The sequence below is a fragment of the Meriones unguiculatus genome, chromosome 4 (assembly GCF_030254825.1).
Source record: "Meriones unguiculatus strain TT.TT164.6M chromosome 4, Bangor_MerUng_6.1, whole genome shotgun sequence".
Classification (NCBI taxonomy): Eukaryota; Metazoa; Chordata; class Mammalia; order Rodentia; family Muridae; genus Meriones; species Meriones unguiculatus.
This window is the reverse complement of record NC_083352.1, coordinates 11,712,874-11,739,194: the sequence shown is the minus strand read 5'-3', so window position 1 is coordinate 11,739,194 and position 26,321 is coordinate 11,712,874. Positions and strand designations below refer to the sequence as shown.

Here is a 26,321-nt window from a genome sequence, read left to right as displayed (position 1 = left end):
TGTCACCTGAGGGTACATATCACTAGCTCTGATGCAAGCCAGTCTTTGGGTAAAGTATCCTATTTTTCGCCTTTATCTCAAACATTTTAATCAAAATTCAAGGATACTTGTAAAAATTTTACTCAGGGTGAATTTTGTCAGTGAAGAAAATGCAGAATATGTATACAATAAAGAGATGCAACAGTGTTATCAAAGACATTGCACGCTGAATGTTGGTGTCAATTATGACTGAGTTTATGTTCTGATCTACTTTGGACCTCAAAAAGTAACATTTTTTGCTGCATTAATTATTTAGTATTTACTGACTAAACCTTTTCTATCTCCTGTATAATAGCTAGCAAGACATTTATCACTGTTTTTATTTTTTCTTTATTATGATTATTTATTACAATTTATTCACTTTTTATCCCAGTTATAGTCCCCACCCTCATCTCCTCCCCATCCCACCCTCTCTCTCTCTTTCTTCCCCATGTCCCTCCCAGTCCACTGATAGGGAAGGTCTCCTTCCACTACTATCTGACCATAGCTTATCAGGTCTTATAATAAATTTAAAGAATTTTTTAAAAATTTATGATCTGAAAAAAATAACAGTATTGTCATATTTTAAATATAAACCATAGAAACTAGACAGATAACCCACTGACTAAGAGCATTGGCTGCTCCTGCAGAGGCCCTGAACTTGGTTTTCAGCCCTTATCCTGCACCTTATAACTTTGGATCCAGGGGATGCAATGCCCTCTTCCAGCTGCCTTGGGCACCTGTATACATGCAGTACAAAAATATATGACACACACACATGCATGCATGTAAAATAAAGTTTTAAAAAATTAGGTGTGGGGTTCTAGGTTATCTCCATGAATAGTCCTTGGTTGGAGTATGAGTCTCTGGGAAGTTCCCTGTGTTCAAATTTTCTTGTTCTGTTGCTCTCCTTGTGGAGACCTGTCCTCTCCAGCTCTTACTATTTCCCACTTCTTACATAAAATTCCATTCACTCGGCCCAACAGTTGGCCATCAGGCTCAGCATCTACTTTGATAGTCTGTAGGGCAGAGGCTTTCAGAGGCCCTCTGTGACAGGTTCCTAGTTTGTTTCCTGTTTTCTTCTTATGGCTTTCAGAGGCCGTCTGTAGAAGGTTCCTAGGTTGTTTCCTATTTTCTTCTTCTTCTGATGTCCATCCTCTTTTGTAGCCCTTGGCAGTTCAGTGTCCAAGTGGGTTACATAGTAATGGGAAGAGGGACTGCCTCTGACATAATCTGATTGGCCTGCTCTTTGATCACCTCTCCCTGAAGGGGGAGCAGCCTTACCAGGCCACAGTAGAGGACAATGCAGCCACTTTTGATGAGAACTGATAGACTAAGATCAGAAAGGAGAGGAGAACCTCCCCTATCAGTGGACTTGGGGAGTGGCATGCATGCAGAAAGGGGAGGGAGGGGGGATCGGGAGGGGAGTAGGTAGGGGCTTATGGGGGGATACAAAATGAATAAAGTGTAATTAATAAAAAATTTTAAAAAACTACCAAAAAAAAAAACACACACACACAAAAAAAAAAAAAACTCAAAAAAAATTAAGTGTGAAGGTGTGCATATTCTAATTAATAATTTAAATAATTTAACTTTTAAAAATACATTCACAAAATTAAAATTTTAAAACACAAGCAAATTATATCCAAAAGCACTTTATTTGTCATAAAAGTTTATTCCTTTCCCTCCTCAGAAACACATCTGTTGGTCTTTCCATGTGTCCCCACATTACACTACAGCTGTGTGTGTGTTACCACATGTATTCCTGTGGATTCACAGCATATGAGGAAGGTTGCTGGATAAACCCTCATATGATAATAGCAGGAAGTAGAATTGTTTTGGGTTTTGGTAATGAATCTTTGGTTTTATATATGAGATATACAGAGTATGTATACAATATTTCTGTATGATTTTCCACTACTGTTAAATAGTTGAAATATAATTTGTTTTTTTTTCCACTTTCAGATTCTTAAGACAGTCCCATTTTTCAGGTTTTAATAACAGTGGTAATCAATCCTCAAACTCATAAACTAAAAAATTGGTCATTGCTACTGTATTTTAATAAAATTATTTAGTGTATATGTGTGCATGTATATATGTGTGTGTGCCTATGTGTATGTGTGCATGTATGCCTGTATGTGCACATGTGTCTGTGTGTGTCTCTGTTTTGGAGTAAGTGTGGCATAGTTCAAGTAATCAAAGGGCAATTTATAGGAGTAGCTTCTCTCCTTGTTAGATGCGGGCTCTGGACTCAGAGTCTATGGCTTTGTGGCAAGCACCCACTGAACCATCTTGCCTGCCCTGATCACTGCTCTTTTAAATGCAGTCTTTGTACATTAACTTTTACAGTCATGTAAAAGTCAGAAATGTGTAACACGGTTTCCTAAGGCAGATGGCATGTCCATGCCTGGCCCAGATCCGCTGGTGCAGTTTCAGCCTCATTTGCTGTCAGGCTTACTAAAGCTGTGTGGTTGATGCAGTTCTGTGGTCTTCTTGCTCTTTCTCTTTGTCTTTGTGAGCCAATGCTTTAGGACGTGGCTGCATTTGGATTTATAGCTCTCAGCCAAGTCAGTATTTATGGACCTAAACCTCCTCATTAGGAATGCAAAACTGACTTGCATTCTATCATTTTTACTGAAGACAACTAATTGAATTTGAAACCAGACTTTAATGTCCATAGAGTGAACTACTACATTTAAAACTGTTCTTTATTCTGACTTAACAATGCTTCAAATTTCATTCTCAAAGTAGACATATTTTTAAAATGAAAAAATGAAGTGAAGTACATACTTTAATGTTCATTTCAATATACAGGGAAGGAATGTATATGATTCAAACAAATTCTCTCAAATGTATGTATATACACATAAGTCTACAGCTAGCTTCAAAAATGAGTATGAGAAAAGGTAAAGGAATATTAGAAAAAAAATTTGGATAAGAGAAGTCACAGACTCATTAAGATTTTGTGGGTCAGAAACTTACATGAAGCAGTTTAAGGTAAAGTCAAATGCTCCCAGGAGCTTGACAGCTTCTGTAGTTTGGATAAGCCACATTGAAAACAGTTGTCAGGATGAGTTTGATTCTAACAACAACCCAAAATGATTTTCCAGCTTTTAGTTTAGTAAAAAGTAGTGTAATGCATGTAAATAACTTCAAGCATGTTAGCTAGTCAACTGTCTTAGTTCTTCTTTCCATTGCTGTGATGGAAGCCCCTGAGGAAATCAAGGGAGAAGGAAGTCAAGGCAGTGGGAACTGAAAACATTTCCTGTACAACCAGAGAGTGAACCCGAGAGTGAAGGAAGACCAGCTGAACCTTGTTCCCTTTCTCCATTTACACACTCCAGGATCCCAACAGAGAACAGTCTCACCCAGCTTTGGCGAATCTTCACAAAAACAATCAAGACAAACCAAAGTTAATCCCGCATACCATTCCTGGAGCCTATCTCCCAGATGATTCCTGGTTCTGTCCAGTTGAAAACACATCACAACAGCACATTTGATAGGTTAATTTTTTGGTGGGATATTTTTCCTAGCTATGAACAGGGAAGGTGGATGATGAACTGATGTACTGACTAATGGGCATGGGAACCTCAGCCATGTTCGTGACCTGCGCTGACAAGACCCACCATGCAGAGCTACTAATGTCAGCTACAATATAGTATCAAGATCAAGAGTTTTTACTTAAATTTTTATTTTTTAATATTAATTACAGTTTATTAACTTTGTGTCCCAGCTGTATCCCGCTCCCTCATTCCCTCCCAATCCCACCTTCTCTCCCTCATCTTCTTTCTGCCCCTTTCCAAGTCTACTGATAGGGGAGGACCTCCTCCCATTTCATCTGACCCTAACTTCTCTTCCCTAGGTGGGGGGAGGTCAAAGAGCCAGCCATTGAGTTCATGTCAGAAATAGTCCCTGTTCCTCTTACTAGGGAACCCATTTGGATACTGAACTATCATGGGCTACATCCGAGCAGGGGTTCTAGGTTATATCACAACATGTTCCTTGGTTGGAAATACAGTCTCATAAAAGACCCCTGTGCCCAGATATATTTGGTCCTTGGTCCTCCTGTCCTCTCCAGGCATACTAACTCCCCCTTCTTTCATATGATTCCCTGCACTCTGCTGAAAGTTTGGTTATGAGTCAGAGATCAAAATTTACCCAAGGTTTTAGCATTGACAGAGTTGCCATGACAGTGCATTCATTCAGTTATAGGAATGTTCCAGCTCACACTGTAACTAACACACATTTACACTGCTAACATTGTTACACTTCTAACTTTTTTTTATAAGAGCATCCCTCAGATCTTGAATTTAAGCAAGTCTTTTTTGATCCTTCAAATTCCTTGGGAATCAGGACAGAATGTTTCAATGGCTTTCTTACTAGCTAAATATTTGCAGGTAATGACCTTGAGAATAAAGGCCCTGGGAGTATGTCTAAGTGGTTTTCCCTCCAGGGCTTCTAGGTAAACACCTTGTGTGCTATAATGTGATTACAAGATAATAAGAGAGTGTTTGCACACAGTGGGTCTCTGTGGGATTTCCCTAATCCCGTGGCTCAGAGACAGAAAGCATTTCCTGTGTCCTTGTTGCCATGCAGCCCTGGTTCAGGCTGCCTTCCATGTTAGCATTCAGTGTCCCATAGTGGGCTGTGCTTCCCACTGTGACCACTGAAACTCTCCTTGCCATGGCTCTCCATGTCTCCTCAGGGGAAGGACAATACAAGGAGTGCAGGAGAGCATAGAGGTTGGACCTTGATACATATCCACCAGCATGTAAGCAAAGTCCTAAAGCCATAAACAAAACCCATAAAACCCTTGCTGAACTAAGGCCACCTTGGACAGAGGAATTAGCTCAGCTCTAAAGTTGCCTCACAGGTATGAGGACATGTGCTCAAATAAAACACAAATAGAAAGCTGGGTATGGTGGCACATATCTGTGATACTGGCTATGGGAAGGTAGAGATCGGTGCCTCCAGAAGAGCACTGTTCAACCAGCCTAACCAAGTCAGTGAGCATCCGGTCCCTGTGGGAGACCCCATCTCAAACAAAACCAAATAACAAGAGCAAACAAACCAACAACAAGCAAAACAAAACAAATTCATTAACTTAAAAATAAAAGTAATGTGAAGACACCTGAGAAATAATAAGCAACCTATGGTACCACACACATAGTAAATGAATGAATGAATAAATAAATGACTAAATGAATGAATGAATGAATAAATGACTAAAGGAATGAATGAATAAATAAATAAAGTTGCAGACCATTCAGACAGGATTATTTGAAGATGCCAAGAAGATATATCTAGCTATTTGAATTCTATGATATTTTAAAATTAAGAGTGTTTAAAGGAACACACCCTACTCACAAGCTTTTTCTTGTAAGCATGGCAAGGTAAAGGGACATCTAAACTGGAAGCCAGGCAAGTGGAGAGTAAAGATTTCCTTCAGTCCTGAGGGGCTAAGACAGGGCCCATGATGCTACTTTGGTGGTAAATGTAAATAGGTTGAATCCTGAGGTTTCCATGGAAACTGCTGAGAAGCAGATGACCAGTGCATGAGGGTCACGAGTGGGCAGACCTCAAGGCAGCAGCTTCTCTGAAGAGGATTCCTGGGTGGTGCAGAGTAGGCCGATGGTGGGGTCAACCTGCCACATCTTGCCAATTAGCTTGTTCATAAGAAAGGCCCCATGTGCACACAGAACCTGACATAAATACTAACCTCAAGGAGAGACTTTGTAGGTAAGTGTATCAGAGAGTAAGATAGGCATGTGGTCAGGCCCTTTAACACGTGTAAAAACAAAGGCCTCCAGCGTGTGTCTGGCGAGGTGAGTATACAGGCAAGGATAGGATGGGAAGTAAAATTCATCCTGGGCATCTGAATGAAACTTAAAAAAATCAATCTAAGAATACAGAGGCACTAAGGGTATGGGGAGGGAAAGTGTTTCATGGATCTCTTTCTTTTTGTAGGTTTCCTTGCAATTTTGCTGATAGTATGACCAAAACTTGGGTATTTCCCTCATATGCACACTTGAAGCCTTTACCGTTGACAAAAGACCCTCATCCAGCTTTATCCTCTCATGGAAAGTCTAGCTTTGGTGTCTGCCCTGCCTCTTACATTCCAATGACTTGAACAAAATGTCTTTTTTTTTTTCTTTGATTCATTGGAGACAACTCCTTTTGCAAGCTGATAATTTTGTTTCTGTTTATTGTGTCTCTCAATTGTGTCTGCCATCTTTTAAAAAAAAAAGATGTTGGAAAAAAATTCTTCTGTCAAGCATGGCAGCATGGAGTTTTATAATTAGCTATACCGTGGAGTGTCAGGTTAATTCACCTTGATGGATAATCTCACTGAACCTGGGAGTTTGAGAAAGCTGAGAAATTTCAGAGGCCCATTTCTTGTGCACAGGGAGGAGCTTGTAATTTCATTTCATGCTCAGTAAAGGAATGAAAAGCCCATGTCATGCAGGTGCAACAAGTGCTCCATGAATAGTTAGAAGAGGAGACTTAGTGGTCATGAAAAGCCAACAAGACATGGAGAGATCCTGGGGTCCAAAGATCTTAGTGCTGAGGACTTCTGTTGTTAAGGCTTCTCATAATATTTCCTATAAGCCCACACCTGTTTGTTTATATCCCCCATTTTTATTCATTGTTAGCCAGATAGAGCCAAGTAATTGTGGTGATGATACTTGCTTTTTTGCCCAATGCTGGAATGCTAGTGAATTTAGGTATGCCCTGGTTACTTGCATGCCTCGCTGGGTGCCTGTGCCCGTTGATGCTCCTTACGTTATGACTCTCTTCAGACAGAAAAGGGATCTTGGAACTACAGCCGCCATTGTTACTGCCATCTCATTGGCGGCTGTTGGAGCTACCACTGCAGCATTAGCCATGAGTCATACTGTGCAGACTGCTCAGACCCTGAATAATCTTTTAGCCAATGTAGCTCATGCCTTAGATGTACAAAAAGGAATTAATGCTCAACTAAAAGGAGGCTTGATGGTGTTCAATCAGAGGATTGACCTCGTGCAGGAGCAAATTAATACCCTATGGCAAATTGCTCAACTTGGCTACCAATGAAAGTATGCTGGACTTTGTGTCACTAGCATACAACATGAGACTTCTGTTGTTACATGTGGACTTAAAAATATACCTGGCTGCTTTAGACTCATCTAATTTAGGCTTTAAAGACTGAAATTTAAGATCAGAAGATGATTTGGTTGGATCTTGAACTTCCACAAGACACTAGACATTATGCCCTCAGGTAACCAGTTGTTTTACTTGTGCTATACAAGGCAGAAAGCAGTGGGGTATGTGTGGGACTCATGGCTAACAATGTAGATGACAGTCAAACATTCAATATTTTCTTTTGTATTGTCTTTCGGCTTATCGAGACAGCATTGCACGCTAGTCCAGTCAAGCCTACAGCTTACTGTACAGCACACTGTGCCTTGAACTCATAGAAATCAGCTTCCATCTGTTTCCTAAAAACTGGGGTTATATTTATGAGCTACCATGTATCTAGCTAAGTTCCACATTGGATCAGCATGGCTTTCTCAGCCTTGGAGTTGCCATGGCTAGTGGTAGATTCCCGGAGGGTCTTCTGGCCCAGGTTTTTAACACTTTCAGATGAGTTGTCACAACTGTGATACTTTATACTAAGCTACATAGGCAAGATGACTGTCCCGTAACATGTCAAACCCCCACCCACAGGCATTTCCACCTTTCTGTCAGTAACATCTGGATCCCCTTGCTTGGATATCATCTCTCGCTAAACTACTGTTACTCCTACAAGGAGAAGACATGAAGGCTTTGGTGAACAATTGCTTAATGTAGCAAGAGTAGCTATATCACAAGGCTCAGACACTGATGTCTGAGGATGAAAAGGTTTGGTGCTCCAAAGGAGAGCATCACAGTGAAAGAAACAAGCCTTGGTAGTGAAAAACAGCATCCGCTTCAGCTTTCCTGGACCAGTGATACCAGAAGGATATTCAACTCTTCCATTGAATTTGGTTGTTTACTGTGAGAATATCACAGATTGGTGAGGCTTGGATCTGGATGTGGCCAGACTGCCAAAAACTCAAGGAAAGGGTGTGATTCACTTTAGAGACTGTTTCCAAGGGCATGGATGATGTCATCACGGGACTGGGAGGTGTAACTTGTGCTGTTCACTGTGCTGTAGTGGCACGCCACTGCCACTGTGTGGCGTCCTTTAGTAGTTAGCTAGAGCCTCAAAACTGCACCGCAGAGAATTTCTATATCATATTGATACAGCCAAAATCAGCTGTGAAAAGCATGTTTATAGCTGTTTGGTGCCTTAAGAGCGGTGCCAGTGAAAACAGAATTTGTAGAATATTCTTTTCAAAGAGTACTTGAAGTCCTAGCTAGAGCAATAAGACAACTGAAGGAGATCAAGGGAATACACATTGGAAAAGAAGAATTCAAAATACCACTATTCGCAGATGATATGCTAGTATACATAAGTGACCCCAAAAATTCTACTAGAGAAATCCTTCAGCTGATAAACACCTTCAACAAAGTGGCTGGATACAAAATTAATTTTAAAATAATCAGTAGCCCTCCTGTATACAAAAGACAAAAGGGCTGAAAAAGAAATTAAAGAAACAACACCCTTCACAATAGCAACCATAACATAAAGTAACTTGGTGTGACTCTAACCAAGCATGTGAAAGACCTGTATGAAAAAAAAAAAAAAAAAAAAAAAACTTCAAGTCTCTGAAGAAAGAAATTGAAGAAGAAAACAGAAGCTGGAAAGATCTCCCATGCTCACAGATGAGTGGGATTAACATAGTGAAAACGGCCATCCTACAAAAGCAATCTACAGATTCAGTAAAATTCCCATCAAAATATCAACACAATTCTTTACAGAACTTGAAAGAACTATTCTCAATTTCTTATGGAAAAACAAAAAACCCAGAATTGCTAGAATAAGCCTGTACAATCACAGATCTTCTAGAGGTATCTCCATCCCTCAAGCTGTACTATAGAGCCAGAGTAATAAAAACTGCATGGTACTGGCATAGGAACAGAATGATGGATCAATGGAATTGAATAGAAGTCCTAGAAATAAACCCACACACAAACAGATACTTGATTTTTGACAAAGAAGCCAAAACCATGCAATGAAAAAAGATAGCATTTTCAACAAATAGTGCTGGTGTAACTGAATGTCTACATGTAGAAAAATGCAAATAGATCCATATTTATCACCCTTCACAAAATAAAGTCCAAAAGGATCAAAGACCTCAATGTAAAACCAGACACACTAAACCTGTTAGAAGAAAAAAGGTAAGAGTCTTGACATCATTGGCACAGGAGATAACATCCTGAACAGAACACCAATAGCACAGACTATAAGAACAACAATCAATAAATGGGACCTCATGAAACTGAAAAGCTTCTGTAAAGCATAGGACAGTGTCTATGAACTGAAAAGCTTCTGTAAAGCATAGGACACTGTCATCGGAACAAAACAACAGCGTAAAGATTGAGAAAGGATCTTCACCAATCCTATATCTGACAGAGGGCTAATACCCAGAATACATGAAGAACTTAAAAAGTTAAGCACCAACAAACCAAGTAATCCAGTTAAAAAATGGGGTACAGAGCTAAACAGAGAATTCTCAATAGAGGAAAATTGAATGTCAGAGAAACACTTAAAGAAATACTCACCATTCTTAGTCATCAGGGAGATGCAAATCAAAACTATCCTTAGATTTCACCTTATAAAGAACAAGAACTCAAGTGACAACACATGCTGGAGAGGACGTGGAGAAAGGGGAACCCTCCTCCATTGCTGATGGGAATGTAAACTTGTGCAACCACTTTGGAAATCAATCTGGCACTTTCTCAGAAATTAGGAATAGTGCTACCTCAGGATCCAGCTATACTACTCCTAGGCATATATCCAAAATATGCTCAAGTATACAACCAGGACATTTGCTCAGTCATGTTCATAGCAGCTTTATTTGTAATAACCAGAAGCTAGAAACAACCTAGATGTCTCTCAATGGAGGAATAGATACAAAAATTGTGGTACATTTATACAATGGAATACTACTCAGATATTAAAAACAAGGAAATTATGAAATTTGCAGGCAAATGGTGGGAGCTAGAAAAGATCATTTTGAGTGAGGTAACCCAGAAACAAAAAGACACACATGGTATATACTCACTCATAAGTGGATGTTAGCCCCATAATATAAGATAAGCATACTAAAATCTATAATCCTAAAGAAGCTAAACAACAAGGAAATCCCTAGGGAAGATGCTCAATGCTCATTCAGTAGGACAAATGCAATGGATGTCAGAAGCAGGAAAGATAGGGAACATGACAGGAGCCTACTACAGAGGCCCTCTGAAAGACTCTATTGATGCAGGTATCAAAGCAGAGGTTGAGACTCATAGCCAAACTTTGGGCAGAGTGCAGGGATTCATATGAAAGAAGGGGGAGACAGAAAGACCTGGAGGGAAGAGGAGCTCCAAAAGGAAACAGAGCCATAAAAACTGAGCCCTGGGGGTCCTACAGAGACTGATAGCCCAACCAAAAACAATGCATGGAGAGGACGTAAATCCCCAGCTCATATGTTGCCCATAGACTCAGTCTCCAAGTGGGGTTTCTAGTAAGTGGAGCAGGGAATTTCTCTGACATGAACTCAGTGCCAGGCTCTCTGATCACCTGCCTCTGGAGATTGCAGCCTTGCCAGGCCACAGAGGAAGACAATGCAACCAGTCCTAATGAGACCTAAAAGGCTAGGGTCAAATAGAAGGGGAGGAGGACCTCCCCTATCAGTGGACTAAGGGAAGGGCATAGAGGGTGAAGAGGGAAGGTGAGATTGGGAGGAGATGAGAGAGGGGTCCATAGCTGGGACACCAATTGAATAAGTTATAATAAATCATAATATAAAAAAACATGAAAAAAGAAAATAGAATTTGTTGAATCTTCTTTTCAAAGCGGATTAGAAGTACAATATTTATGATTAATTTACACACTCTATTGGAGTCCTATTTATCGTACCTCTTCGCTTGTAAAATGTCTTACTCATTGACTTTTTTTCCATGTCATCCAAATTAGTTTTTTGTACTATAGTGTTGACCTCTTAAGTGTCTCTAGGAATGCATTTTAAATGTGAAAAAGTGTGATTAGATCATATCTACTTTTGTGGACACTTCTATCTATGCAGAGTCATGCATTTTCTGGAGGAATATATGTGTTCAATTCTTTCTGCTGAGCACTTGTAAAAGTGGGGTTGGTTCAGGGTCAGAGACAAGATGGTGCCAGGAATTTATGCTTGACATTCAGTCTGATAACGAGGTCTTAGCATAGCTAGCAGAGGGCAGCTGGATTCTGTGAAGGTCCCTGTCACTCTCTGTACCTGCCCCTTCTGGGGAACTTGCTTTTTTCATATTCTCTTAGCTGTAATTAGTAGAAATACTAAATTACTTCAATGGCTTCCACCAACTTTAAGGTGAATGGCTTCCACCATTTCCCTGTTCTCCTCTACTTAAGTTCCTCCATGAATGGATCTTCCCAGGACTATGGCAGGTCCCTGCTTTGCTGTTTGTTAGTTTCATGTATTTCACTGAAGCCATGAGGATGTCCTGTTATATGTTCAGGAGGCATGAAGCTGAACTGAGAAAGTGCCCTTCCAATGCCAAATATTCAAATTGGCTGTTCCTAGTTCCAGAGACTTGAAATTCCTTGTTCTTATTTGAAAAGGGATTGAAGTCCCTTGCACTGAGACTATAGAGAAAGCAGGTTCTTTCTGTGGGTCACAGAGAAAGGACAGTGCTCCATGCTTCGTACATTTGGTCAAGCCTTATTCTTTTCCTCTCTCTCACATTTGTAATCTTGCTAAGCAAATGTTCCTATGATGTGGACTTGGAGCTGTAGCTGTTTCTCTTTTGTTCTCCAGATCCCCTCTCTTATAAAACTGAGAGAAAGAGAAGTAAATGTATGCAAATGTTAAACTCCATCTTTAAATTCATAAGAGTGTGGTGGAATAAATATTCTTTTTCAATCATAAGATGGGAAATTTACATCTCCACATCCCTAGTGAGTGACTACAAATGAGGAAGTTTAAGCTCTTTCAGACAAGGGCAGGTTTGAGCATAGAGAAAACTAAGCACAAGGGCCTCCTCTTAAGAAAGCTAAGAGAAGTGAAGAGGCTTTATTGACTGGTTGCTTCCTGTCTCCAGCATGCTGCCAATCACACTGATGCCCATGGCTAAAGCTGAGCAGAGCTTCAGAAGGAGAGCTGGTTCCCCTTCAGCACTCCCACTGGCCAGCCAAGACTTCCTTTCCCAGGGCATAGCCACAAAGGTGTTCACTATTCTACTTTAAGGGTGGATTGTGCAGGGGAGACGGTGGATGAATAATAGCAGAAGTTGTTTGAGAACCTGAGCTTGAACCCCAGCATGTGTATGAAATGCTGAGTACATTTGCCTGTTCAAGCTACCCCACAGGTGTGGGAGATAAGTCAGTGTGGTTTGCTGCTGTCTCTAGGAAATGAAGAGTGAAAGCCTAGTACATTTGAGCTTTTCCTCTGTCCTCTGCATGTATATTCAGAGGAACATGCTTTCCCCTCCCCCCACACATGCATTTAGCACATACACACATAATACATTTTCACACATACTATGCACGCACAATATTAAAATGTATATTTGGCTTATTGCAGATTTCCTTAATGACTTCACTTCAGAATTTTGATCAGTGCCATGCAGATGAAGCCCAGATTTTTGTGTCAGTCCTCAATTTTGTCTTCCATGGGTATTTTCCAAAGGCCTGCCGCCCATTCTTGAGGTCTGTCTTGAGTGTGGCATGGAGGAGTTCCTACCATGGCTGGAGAAGGAGCCCGGAACTGAATCTCATCGCTGGCCTGACCACCTGTGTTTTTCTCCTAAGTTCACCATCTGCTCTTGGGTGTGGTTTTCCCACCTGCAAAGTCAGAGACATATTAGTCTAAGCCACGGGATGTTTAAGGATTGACTAAGAATAGGATGTTCAGAATGGAGGGCATGACTGGCAGCTAGTGAATGTGCCCAGAATTAGCCAGCTTTGCAGCTGGGGAGGACATGGCTACTCCAGCTCACTAGACTCCAGATCTGGAAAATCAATACGATGTGAAAATTACTTTGACCTGAAATAATCACTCAGCTCATAGCCAGGAAACTGAATTCCATAAGCAGTGCATTGCAAGAGAGATTTAGTCTATCTTGTTCTCAGGCCTCTTGTTTGAGAAGTAGCTAAAAGGAAGAGGCAGTCATATCCCTGGTATGAGCTTTCTGATGACCTACAGGATGATAGGTGAAAATCCAAGCTTCATCTCCCTAAGTCTCTCAACATAGTTACTAAATCAAACTTGTTTCACCCATATGTGTGTTTGTGTGTGTGTATATACAGATATATAGGTATGTGTGGCAGTTGATTGTATATAACAAATCATATATAAATATATATGAATCATGTGACCTATAAATATATAAGCCTGTTACACATACACACATATATATATAATATACATACATAATGTGCATACATGTGCACATGTTCACAAACATATGTTTGTATGTATGTATGCATGTATGTATGTATGTATATACAAAGCTCAGTATTCTGGATTCTAGTCAGGCTTCTATCTATTCCAGTCCATGAACTTTATGAGAACTAATCAGGTAATTTTACAAACCTTCTGAACACAATCAATGTGGATAGTGTTTTGGCTTTTAAAATATGCTGGTTATTTCAGATAATTTCTTCTTTAAATAATGGGTTCATAGTATTCAAATATTGAAAAGCTACATTAACGTAATTTATTCCACCAAGAAAACAGCAGAAGGGCTTCGCCAACACTTTCTCTTGCATGTATTTGTTGAGCTTTCCAGAGTCATTGGTCACAACAATGAGTGATATCAGACTCCCCAAAACTGTTGGGTTTCTGAATTGTTAGAAGAATTTCCTTAAATCTAATATCAGGCTCTCTAGTTCTGATTTCTACCCTTTTATGATTTCAACCTTTCTAGTTAGTGCCTGCTCCCCTCCCCCCCCCCCGCCCCTTCGCCCACCCAGACTTACAGCTGTCAGTCTTTTGAAGCGGTTCCAGGCTTGTGTGGATGTTCCAGTCAGGCCTCGGGAAGCTGCCCTCAGAAAGATCCTTCCCCATCTGGTCTCTCCTTCTCTTTCTCCTGTAACTACACATGCCTGAGAATTCACGCATGTGCTGTGTTTGTACATGAGTATGCATGTTCATGTGGTATGCACTTCTGTGTGTGCATATTTATTCAGTCGTGTAATGTGTGCATGTGTAAGTGCATGGAAATACATGTGAGCATAATAATGTGTGTGTATGTGTGCATTGCGTGTTATATGTAATTCACCCTACGGTAGATTTGCCATCAATAGAATTCCAGTTTCTATTCTATTCCACAAGTCAGATTTATAATTAAGAAGAAAGATTTAAACTATGAAATCAATCTTATCAGATACTACAGTGAAACAAATTTGCCTAGAGTTGTTTGGCATATTTGACCCATTTTACTCTTTTCTTGATGTTGTTTTGGCCTGAGCACTCAGAAGTGGCTGCCTGCTCCCTTGGCTTGCCCACAGGGAAATCAGTCAGTGCTTTCTCTCTGTCTCCACCCCACACTGTGTGTCAGATTAGTATTAAACAGCCACTCTCTGGGGGAAATCCAGCGGGCCCAGAGAGTCACTCTGAAGCAGCACAGGGCTTATCTGAAATCTTAACATGGAAGAGAGGTCTATCTGGACGCAAACAGCTTGAAAAAAAGATCTTGATATGAAAACCCAACTAATGGATTCTTCACTAGAAAGACAATCTGGGGGTTCTTATCACTCAGGTGAAGGGCCCCAATGAGGAGTGGATAGCAGGCGAAGCAGCAGGCGCTGGGTGAGGGAGACTGGGGCCATTTTAATGTAATTTATAAAAGTGCTGTTGCCATAACAGAGCCACTTGAACAGGATGCTATTTCATGCTTGGGGGCAAAATCTGTTTAGATTCTTTGTTTCTAATAGCATATCACAGACACTGTAATTGTGAAATAACTTTCTCAAAATAACTTGGTGCAGGGAGAGAGAGAGAAGATCAGTGAAATTAATTCTTGACAAATTTGTCTTGAATGCAGTTTGAGGAAATTTTACTTCATTTTTCTAGGTGCACTTTTATTAGACAGTGGTGCTTAGCAATGAGCGTGCCCCCTTAGGTCCTAAGGCTCAGGAGATAGTTTTTGCTTAGTACAAACTAAGATTTCCCTAGTGTTCTAAGTCACCGCAACCAGATGAAAGTCCCGCCAGGGTCTGTGAGGAGTAGCCCTGGCATATCTGGGATGGGGCAATGAGCACAGAGGCTGTACATTTGGCTAGTGAGAGAGGTCTTTAATGGCAACGCTCTCAGGGAGTAGGGAGGGAACTAGAATTAAATACAAAGATTTAATTTCCATTGTTATTATTAAACAGGAAATATTAATTTAAGACATTTCTCCTCCAAGCTACTATTCACAGCTTGGAAAACCATATGCCAAATTAGAAGAAAAAAGCATGTGACGCTTCATGGACTAGAAGCCAATAAGGATCCTGTATGGCAGGAGTGTGCTGGTGGGGTCAGCAGTTTCCACAAGATGGCTTCCCCTGTCTTACCGTCCAAAGTTCACTGCAGTAGATGGCATGTGCTGCTTCCAGGGAGAGGGCAAGGACAGAGGGCTCAGGCTTCTCCTTGCATTGTCTCTACATTCATGGCTTGTCTCTGTTTCAGTGCGAGCTTAGGTGACCACAGAGCCTGGGCTTAGCAAAACTGCAGTGCAGGGAGTTTGGGTTGAGATCAAAGAAGCAGCTATTGTGACAAGGCGTTTAAGTAACCAAGTCTCAAGTTGCAGGTACCCCATGATCTCAGCACATGGATGTGAAAATGTGATCATAATCCTTCCCCAACACCATTCTCTCTTAAAGATTTGCAGTTCAACCCTTGAGTACACAGAGTGAAGGCATCACTCTGTTCTGCCTCCTTTCTCAGGTCAAAGATTCTCTCTGTATGTTCTCTGCCCTCCTCAGCAGCTCCTTCTGTAATGAAACAAGCCCATTTCTATTGCACTTTATGATCTCATGCAGAATCTCCAGATTCTACAAGCGAGCCTCTCTCTTCCTTGCCAGAAGGCATTGCCAAAAGACAAAACTCACCATGTTTATGATTACTCAAAGTGATGGAAGATTTTTTTTCCCTCAGCCAAATGAGACATATTTTATATTTGTACACAGATATGCATTCTTATATGACCACAGATGCCGGAACACACACATGAAAAAGACAAAAACAAATCTATACAGAGAAATTAGCAAATTCTGATGATCAAGAAATGAAATATACTTCCTCCCCTTTCTAGACATATAGACAGAAACACAGGTACTTTAGGCTCAGATGTCATTGCAGAAATGAGTACTAACCTCATTTCTAGTTGTCACTAACAAATCAGGATTGGTGCTTAAGAGATGCTGCATTGTTGTCTGGATTGAGCTTTAGTTCCTAGGAAGCCCCCAATAAGGGGTACGGATGTCTGGACTGTAAATAAGACACATTGGCTTTCTTTGTACAGAGCTGATGCTCTTCTGGTTTCATTGTGAGCAGTTCCCAGTTAAGTAGCTGGAATGCTAGTGACAGGGAATCTTTTCTTAGGCTTTTGTTAGTGTGAGCCTTTGCACAATGATTTTCCCAAGACTCTCCGACTGTTGATAATTGCAGCGTGGAACTGGTAAGAAGTCAGGATTGGCGTTACATAAAAGAATAAGCAGACAACTGTGTTGCTTTGAAGTCACAAAGGATAAAGGCAGGTATAGTGGGTGAGGGAGAAAAAAGAAACTGAAAGCAGAGGGCTTACCATGGCCTCATTGCACATGCCTGACGTGTAAACAAGACACAGGACCCCAAAGTCCTCATGTCATTAGCCATGACATGACCTCAGAGAGGAGGAGCTACTGTACTCATAGACCGCTTGGTTACAGTTCATGGATTCCAGAAGGTTTTAAAAACATAAATTTGAAGAAAACATAATGTTTTTAACTCAGTCCATACCAGGAGAGTTTACATTAGGTAACATTAAGTATAACAGCTTTTGGTTGGTGACTGGTCAGTGTTTTAAGAAATTAATGATTATTTAAAACGAAAGGCAAGGTGGGTATGGGGGTGCATGCCTTTAGTCCCAGAGAGGCACAGGCAGGCATATCTCTGTGAGTTTGAGATAACTGGTCTTCAAAGTTAGTCAAACACAGCCAAGGCTGCACAGAGAAACCTTGTCTCAAAAACAACAAAAAATTAACCTAAACTAAAGGTATGATAAAATGTGTGTTCACATAAAGTACTTAGGTGAATTTCTCCACAATAAAAATATTAGCGACAAGGAGATTCTTTTCTCTCTCTCTCTCTCTCTCTCTCTCTCTCTCTCTCTCTCTCTCTCTCACTCTCTCTCTTTTAACATGTTTGAAACAGTTCCAGGGAGCATGCAGTTTGGCCAACTTCTGGGTGTATTATGAAGAGATGAATTCATAAGCATCTGAACATGCTATTAGTTCCTAACAGCATTGGCTTTCTTGTGAGAAATACACATACACACACACACACGCACACACACACACACACACACACACATATGCTCACCTTGGGAGCATTCATAGAACTAGGAATGACTTGATCAAAAGCTGGTCTTCAGCAAGTTTATTTGTTGGGTCACCCCTTTCTTTAAGCTATATTATAAGGATCTTTACATTGGTATATGGCCTGGCATGTGGTAAGACTAAATATTTAATATTAATGTCAGCTTGGCTACATTTGGCTTAAAGGTATTTTCCTTAAAGCAATTATGTTCTTTGGAAGAATATTTGATTCAGTGATATTTCCTAATTTACTTAAAATACGCACTTGACATTTTAACTAAGCCTTAGTTTTAAATATAATTGACATTTTAAAATCACAAATACTGATTATACAATATATGCATTGTAGAACTGAAGAGTGCTCTTCGGCCTTGTAGACTAATTGCGCCCCCGCTATTTGATCCGATGTAAACATTGCCAGCTCTGGTCTTCTCCTGCTCTGAGATTCCCCCTGCATTACTGGATTCCCACCCTGGTGTGCCTTTTGTATCCTGGATGGTAGTATAGTACAAAATATTTTAAGTCTGTTTCTACCGCTATTCATCTCGCTCCTTTTTTTTTTTTTTTTTGAGAAATCAAAGAGGAATAAACTCGTTCAATTCTAAAATGCATGCTTCTGCAGAGTGCACATGTACCTGGGATAGAGAGACGTTACCGCCAGTCATTCCTCCTCTAGTTTACAATCATTCATGTTGACAGGCGTGAGCCATCAGTCACCGACATTGCTGCGTGTGAGAGGGGAATTGGCTTCTCCCAAGTGGAAGTATAAATGAGATCCTACATGTGGTACAATGGGATCCTTCTAGAAAACACAGAGTGAATGACATGTTTGGATTGACAACAGGATACTTTTTTTTGTTTTTCTAAGAATGAAATCGATTTTTGTCACCATTTCCACAGATCCTCTTACTTGGCCATTTTGTCCCTTCGACTAGTTCAGCTGGGAGCTGGGCAAAAGCACGGTGCTTTTATGGTGTTGGCAAGGTGGCTTTCTGCAGAGGGAGGTGTGGCATGGAGTTTGACACTGGGTAAAGAACTCCTTTTCCCATCTCTCCTGCATAGTGATGACTTCCAGCATCGATTGCAAATATGCTGGCAGGAGTCAAGACAGGAGCAGGGAGATGACCAGGTAGCTAGGCCGTCTTCACTCTGCAGGCTCCTCACAGTTGTTTCAAATGCTACCTTTTTTTGGTTCTCAGGAATGTTCACTGCCTGCCATTGTTCACATGTTGATGGGCTTTGATGAGTAAAAACAAAGCAGGGAAAGCTAGCCAACTCCGTGTTTCATCTTGCCTATTCCCTTATTCCATTTAATTATAATGGGAAATTACATGGTCATAGACATGCAAAGCCCATATATACCATGATCCAAAGGGACAGTTTGAATAAAATATGTATTTAAAAGTTAAAAAGGAGTGATTTCTAAACAAAACGTTCTCAGTGTTTTTGTTTCACTTATCATTTGGAAGTTAATGAGGAAATTTTTGTTGTTATTTATATGTTTGTGTTTATAGTAAGTGATTATTTTTTACTTTATTAACATGTTGCTTCAATCCCCTGTTGGGTGAAGCAAATGCTGAGACTCAGGGCCAAACTTTGGACAGAACGCAGGGAGTCTTAAGTAGGAAGAGATGGGTGGGATTAGAGGGACATGGAGGGGACATGGCCCACAAGGAGACCAACAAAACTAAAATATCTCAGCCTAGGGGGTCCTGCAGAGACTGATGCACCAATGGAGGACCATGCATGGAGACGACCTAGACTCCCTGCTCAGATGTGGCTGATTGGCAGCTCAGTCTCCATGTGGAACTCTGAGTGAGGAGACAAGAGACTGCCTCTATCATGAACTCAGTTGACTGCTCCCTGCTCACTCTCAGTCCTGATGGTGCAGCCTTGCCAGGTGACAGAGGAAGAGGATCCAAGCAGTCCTGATGAGACTTAACAAACTATAGGTAGATGGCAATAGTGGAGAACTCCCCATTTCAGTGGTCTAGGGGAAGGGAATGGGGGAAGAAGGAGAGAGGGTAGGACTAAGGAAGTTGAGGGAGGGGGTTTCATTCAGGATATAAAATGAATAAACTGTGAAGAAAAAATAAAAATGAAAGAAAATAAAATAAAATTGTAAAAAAATTGAAAGTCTCAAACCTTTCTGATGCATTTTTTTAATTTTTTTTATTAATTACAATTTATTCACTTTGTATCCCCCCTGTAACTCCCTCCCCCCTCCCAACCCAATCCCTCCTTTCCTCCCCCTTCTCCACGCATGCCCCTCCCCAAGTCCACTGGTAGGGAAGGTCTTCTTTTCCTTCCTTCCCATCCTAGTCAATTAGGTTTCATCAGAAGTGGCTGCATTGTCTTCCTCTGTGGCCTGGTAAGGCTGCTCCCCCCTCAGGGGGAGGTGATCAAAGAGCAGGCCAATCACTTCATGTCAGAGACAGTCCCTTTTCCCTTTACTAGGGAACCCACTTGGACACTGAACTGCCATGGGCTACATCTGTGCAGGGGTTCTAGGTTGTCTCCATGTATGTTTCTTGGTTGGAGTATTAGTCTCAGGAAAGACCTCTGTGCTCAGATTTTTTTGGTTCTGTTGCTCTCCTTGTGGAGCTCCTGTCCTCTCCAGAGCTTACTATTTCCTACTTCTGATGCATTTTAATTAAGCCATTCTATATAGAGAAGATGAAAGTCTCATGAAGATAACAGAAAATCAGTATACCTGCGCTATCTATCTTTCTAGGTCTAAGATCTTACAAAGTCACAATACTCCATCATCAGAATATTAACAGTGAAGGTAAATGACATTTATATCAGTAGTGGAAGTCTGGGGAAAATGTCAAGAGAAACAATTATTAAGTTTGATGAACAGAGCTTAGTCATTTATCTTAATATGTTTAACATTTATTTATTTATTTATTCTGTGTGTATTTATGTGTGCCATACACATTCAGGTATCTACTGAGGCTGAGAAGGGGCCTGAGTCCTCTGCGCCGTGGTGATAGGAGGCAGTTGTGGGTGCTGGAGCTGAACTCAGAATGCTTGCAGGAGTAGCACATTCTTCACTGCTGAAACATGTCTCCAGCCTCTTGTTTATTTTTAAAGAAACCGATGAAGTGTTTCCCAATGGGACTCTATACCTCTTCACGCTTTGACTAGAAATGCATGAGTTTTCTCTGCCTTTTAAATAATTTTTGTATCTGTGTTTTCTCTGTCAGCCCCTCTGATGTCTCTGTGGTCAGGTTTTCCTGGTTTTAATCTCGTTTATCTAGTGACTGTTGCATTGTATATATATTTTATGGACTTCCTTGTGATCTGTCTGTCTCCTGGGTGATTTGATCTGTGATCACTAATCTTGTCAACCTGACAATCCTGGGGAAAGGAATCACCACCATCACATTGGCTTGTAACCATGTCTTTGGGGTAATTTTTTCCAGCCCTTGTCTTTTTTATAATTTTTACTCTCTTTACAACCCTATCACAGCCCACTTCCTCCTCTCCTCCCTGTCCTTCCCTCCCACCGTCTTCTCCCTTTTCCTTCCCTTCTCAGAAAACAGAAGCCCTTCACAACCCACCCCAGCACATCAAGTTGCATCAGGACTAAGCTCATCCCCTTCCACTGAGGCCTGACAAGGAAGCCCAGCTTTGAGGAACTGATCCAAAAGCAGGCAACAGAATCCATGTCAGAGACAGCCCCCACTCAAGTTGCTAGGGGACCCACAAGAAGACTACACTGACCATCAGCTATATATGTGCAGGGGACCTAGGTCTAGTCAGAGCATTGGTTGGTGGTTCAGTCTCTGTGATCCCCCATGGGCCTTGTTTAGTCTTCCAGTGGAGTTCTTGTCTCTTCCAGGTCCCTCTATTCTTCCCCAATTTCTTGATTGCTAATTGATGCAAGAGGGTGAAGCCCACTGTGGGAACCACCATCCTTAGGGAGGTGGGCCTGGGCAATTTAAGAAAAGTAGCTAAAAATGAGTCTGGACACCAGTAAGCAATGTTCTTCCGTAGCCTTTTCCTCAGTTCCTGCCTTCAGGTTCCTGCTTGAGCTCCTGGCCTAGCTTTCCCTCGATGATGAAATGTGACTTTTAAGCTATATAAAGCCTTTCTTCTCTAAGTTGGTTTTTGTCCTTGTTTTATCACAGCAACAGAAAGCAAGCTAGAACATGATTCCTTTGTATTTTGCCAGTTTTCTAGTTGCATTGCTTGTTTTTACTGTTGAGTTTATTGTATATTCTAGATAATTTGCTTGTCCAGATAATTTGCTTTCAAGTATCTTCTTCCAGGCTGTAGAATATCTTTGAATTTTCTTAATAGGTTATTGCATAAAGAAAAATTTTAAAATTTTATGAAATCCAATTTATTAATTTCTCTTCTCCTGGGTGATTAGTGTGGTATAAAACAAAAGGATTTTTCCCATACCATAGGCCTTGAAGACTTGACCTGCTTTTAGTAAATGTTGTATAATTTTACATTTTAGGTTTCTACTTGTGGATCATGGTGTTACAGAAATGTTAACTGGATCTAGGAAAGCTTTTGCTCTTGGAGACTCAGTTGCTGAATTTCCCATTGACTGATTTTGAACCTCGTGAAAGTAGAAGTCAGGTGTGTTCACAGCTGTCCATGTCATGCTTCCTGTTTCAATCCACGGATGATGGGTCAACCCTTTTCAACAGATCTGTGCTAGACAGTTTTCAGTCTCTTAGCTACAAAACAAGCCCTGGAAATCCAGCTGCTGACGCCTGTGCTTTCCTTGCTTCTTCACACTGCGTTTTGAAAACTTCCCTCTTTTTACAAAAACATTAATGGTGCTCGGCTATTGGTTGGTGCTGTTTTCATGCATTCTTGTACTTTTTCACATACACATGTGCATATTTTAAAATTAACTCATGAAGAATGATTGCATAAAATTTTCAATAGTTTCTGGTGGAATTTTTGATATCTCTTATGTATCTCATATGCTATGCAAATAGGGATGATTTGATTGATTTTCCTCTTTATGTCCCTTTAATTTCCTTTTCTTGTTGCTGTAGTCAATGCTTCAAGCTCTATATTGAAAAAGAGTAGGAATACTGGGTGCCATTATCTTTTTTTTATTATTTTAATAGAATTTTTTTGACTTGCTTCCCAGTTAGGTTGTTGGCTATGGGTTTGTCATGTATACTCTTTATTAGGTAGAGGTATGTTCCCTCCAGGACAATTCCTTCTAGGACTATTATCATGAAAGTATGTTGGATGTCAGTCTCAGAAAAGACCCTGTGCCCAGATATATTTGGTCCTTGTGGAGCTCCTATCCTTTCCCCATCAGACTAACTCCCCTTCTTTCTTATGATTCCCTGTACTCTGCCAAAGGTTTGGTCATGAGTCTTTGCTTTGAAAACACTGCTAGTTAGAGTCTTTCAGATGCGCTCATTCAACCAAGGACCATGTATGGATATAACCTAGAACCTCCACTCAGATGTAGCCTGTGGTAGCTCAGTAACCAATTGGTTTCCCAAAGTGAGGGGAACAGGGACTATTTCTAACAGGAACTCAATGACTGGCTCTTTGGTCTCCCCACCCCCGAAGGGAGGAGCAGTCCTGTTAGGCCACAGAGGAGGGCTTTGCAGCCAGTCCTGAAGATACCTGATAAAACAGGATCAGATGAATGGGGAGGAGGTCCTCCCTATCAGTGGACTTGGAAAGGGGCACGGTGGAGATGAGGGAGGGAGGGAGGGACTGGGAGGGAATGAGGGATCGGGACACGCCTGGGATACAGAGTTAATACAATGTAACTGATAAAAAAAATAAAAAAATAATAAAATTAAAAAAATTTAAAAAAAAAAGAAAGTATGTTGGATTTTATCAGATGTTTTTTTCTGCATCTTTTGAGATGGCCATGTGGTTTTTGTCTTTAAGTCTATTCATCTGATTTATTACTTTTATTTATTTAAGTATGTTGAACCATCCTCACGTTTCCATGATTAAGCCAACTTGATGGCAGATGACTTTTTTGAATATGCCTGTATTCAGTTTTCAAGTATTTTATTGAGGGTTTTGCACATCAGTCCACTGTAGATATTGGCCTTTTGTTTTGCTCTTGGTTGTGTCTTTACCTAGTTTTTTTGTATCATTATGATACTAGATTGAGATTGGGAGTTCTTCTTCTATTGACCATCTATAATAAATAAGATAGTTGATTTTTCTAGTGTTTGTATAGGGTGTATGTACATGTTCATATCTGGGTATACATGTTATACATGTACATGGAGGGTAAAGGTCAAGGTTGGGTTCTTTCTCAAACAGCTACTAGTTTAATTTTTGAAAATGGATTTCTCAGTGAACATGGAGCTCATGGATGTGCTCAGACTTACTGCCCAGTGAGCTATAAGAATCTACCTGTTCTGATCCCTGATATATGGAGTTATAGAATACACAACTGCTTTTCCTCGGTTGCTAGGGTATGAATTCAGGTTTTCATGCTTGTACAGCAAGGAATTTGCAGATTGAACCATCTCTTAGCCTGAGAGTTAATTTTTTTCCATGTAAAACAAAATAGAATTTTAGAAGTTGACACAAATAACAGTGAAAAACAAAGTGTGATCCTTGTTTGTATAATAATCCTCATGTGACTATAGTCTTACTTTTCAAATTTTTTATTAATTACACTTATTCACTTTGTATCCCCCCCACCATGGCTCCCTCTCTCCTCCCCTCCCAATCCTTCCCTTCCTCCCCCTTCTCCACTCATGCCCCTCCCCAAGTCCACTGGTAGGGGAGGGTTTCTTTTTCTTCCTTCCTATCCTAGTCTATCAGATCTCATCAGGAGTGGCTGCAGTGTCTTCCTCTGTGGCCTGGTAAGGCTGATCCCCCCTCAGGGGAGGTGATCAAAGCGCAGGCCTATCAGTTCATGTCAGAGGCAGTCATTGTTTCCATTACTAGGGAACCCAATTGGAGACTGAACTGTCATGGGCTACATCTGTGCAGGGGTTCTAGGTTATCTCCATTCATGCTACTTGGTTGGAGTATTAAGCCTGTTAGTTTTGTCATTTTACTGATAAATTATCATGCTGTTATTGGCAATAGTAGATTATCTTGAGTCCATCCAGCCCATTGTTGCTATTAATTCTCAGCAGCTAAGGTCACTAATGGTGCAGGCTGGCTGGTAAGCCGGACTCCATCTTACCAAGGGTGCACATATGCTTTGACTTCTGAAGGATTGCCTAGTGTGTACAGACTACTCTCCTACTGCATATATCTACAAATAAATCCCTTTAGTTATGAAATTGGATGAAATATAATTTGTTTGAGTTTCCCTTTGACTTGTCAAAACTCTTTTGGTTTTCAAAGTACTGTACATATGTAGTCACTAATTTTTTCTTCCTGAGCTCTGAGCATTGCCAATTCTTACAAACCAAATGATTTACTTCGAGAAATAAATGTTACAATACATGTTATAATCAATGACGTGGCTTCTGAGGAAGGTAACTGAGTGTCATTGCATGCAATGACAAGCATGTAGCTTCTTTGGAGTAGATATAAGAACAAACAGATGCCATGTTAGACGTGACAAGCACCGCTGAATGAGTAGGAAACGGGACTGAACACAAAAGCACATGTGGGGTGTCCTGTCTCACAAGGTGTACACGAATTTCATTGTATAGTGCTATGTTGTCCCGATCCATTCTGCTGAAGACCCCAGTGAACAATTCATCAAAAAAATCTCAAAAGTTATTTAAGTAAACAAATTCTTGGCTCACTGTTATTTAATTTATGCTAACATCAAATACTCATATAACGGTTACCTACATTTTCAAGGATCTACCTTAGATAAAGGTAACGTAATTAAGAATTATCAAAGCTGGCCAAAGGGTCACATGTGTAACCCCCAGTTTCAGACACCTGAGACAGAAGAAAGAACACTTCCGGGTTAGCCTGAGCCTCGTCAAAAGGCCTCTCAGAAACAAGCAGAATAATACCAAAGAACTTCAGTCAACCAGCTTCACCTGCAAGCGTGTGCGCTCTAACACTCCCGCGTTTCACTGAAGACCTTCTGACTCTTTCTTCTCTCCTCTACACCCAGGCTGTCAGGATTCCAGCTGCCCTCCTCCATCGTGAGCACCGGGTCACTCCTCACGCTCTGGTTCACCACGGACTTTGCAGTGAGCGCGCAGGGTTTCAAGGCCATGTATGAAGGTAGGAGGCTGCTGCTCTTGCCATACTGCTCTCTCGTGTGCATGTCGCTGTGAAACATGGGCCGATGCAGACGTGTTTTATGGTGGGCGTACCTGGCTGCTCTCTAATGCACTGCCAAGCGGATACACCACTGTCTTCTGTATCTGCCAAAGAACCTAGCACAAAACATGCTTACGTTCTTTCTCCTTTATTGGTCTGAACTTGTGAATCAGATTGTTTGGTTGACTTAAATGGTAACCTCTCAGGGTTAGACTTATACATTAATTGGTGGGCTGCTTTGTTGTAAAGTATTTGTTTTGAAACTAAAGGAGTTTCATTAAATCTTTTGCTTGACCATGTAGCTGCTAACTAGGGCTTAAGTAAAGTGGTCTCAGAAAAGGAAATTTTTGCCAAAGTTGAATATTTTAATTTGGAAATTAATTTGACCTCTCTCTTATTTTATTCTTGCTAAGATGTGGAATTT

General features: G+C 40.7%; 1 protein-coding gene across 2 annotated transcripts in view; it reads left to right on the top strand.

Moving 5' to 3' along the window:
* Positions 1–26,321, top strand: part of Csmd1 (CUB and Sushi multiple domains 1) — a 1,585,983-nt gene that overhangs the window by 447,821 nt on the left and 1,111,841 nt on the right. For both annotated transcript variants that reach the window (XM_060381443.1, XM_060381442.1), the window contains exon 3: positions 25,746–25,858. In XM_060381443.1, coding sequence (XP_060237426.1) covers positions 25,746–25,858 — 113 coding nt within the window. The remainder of the gene's footprint in view (positions 1–25,745; positions 25,859–26,321) is intronic.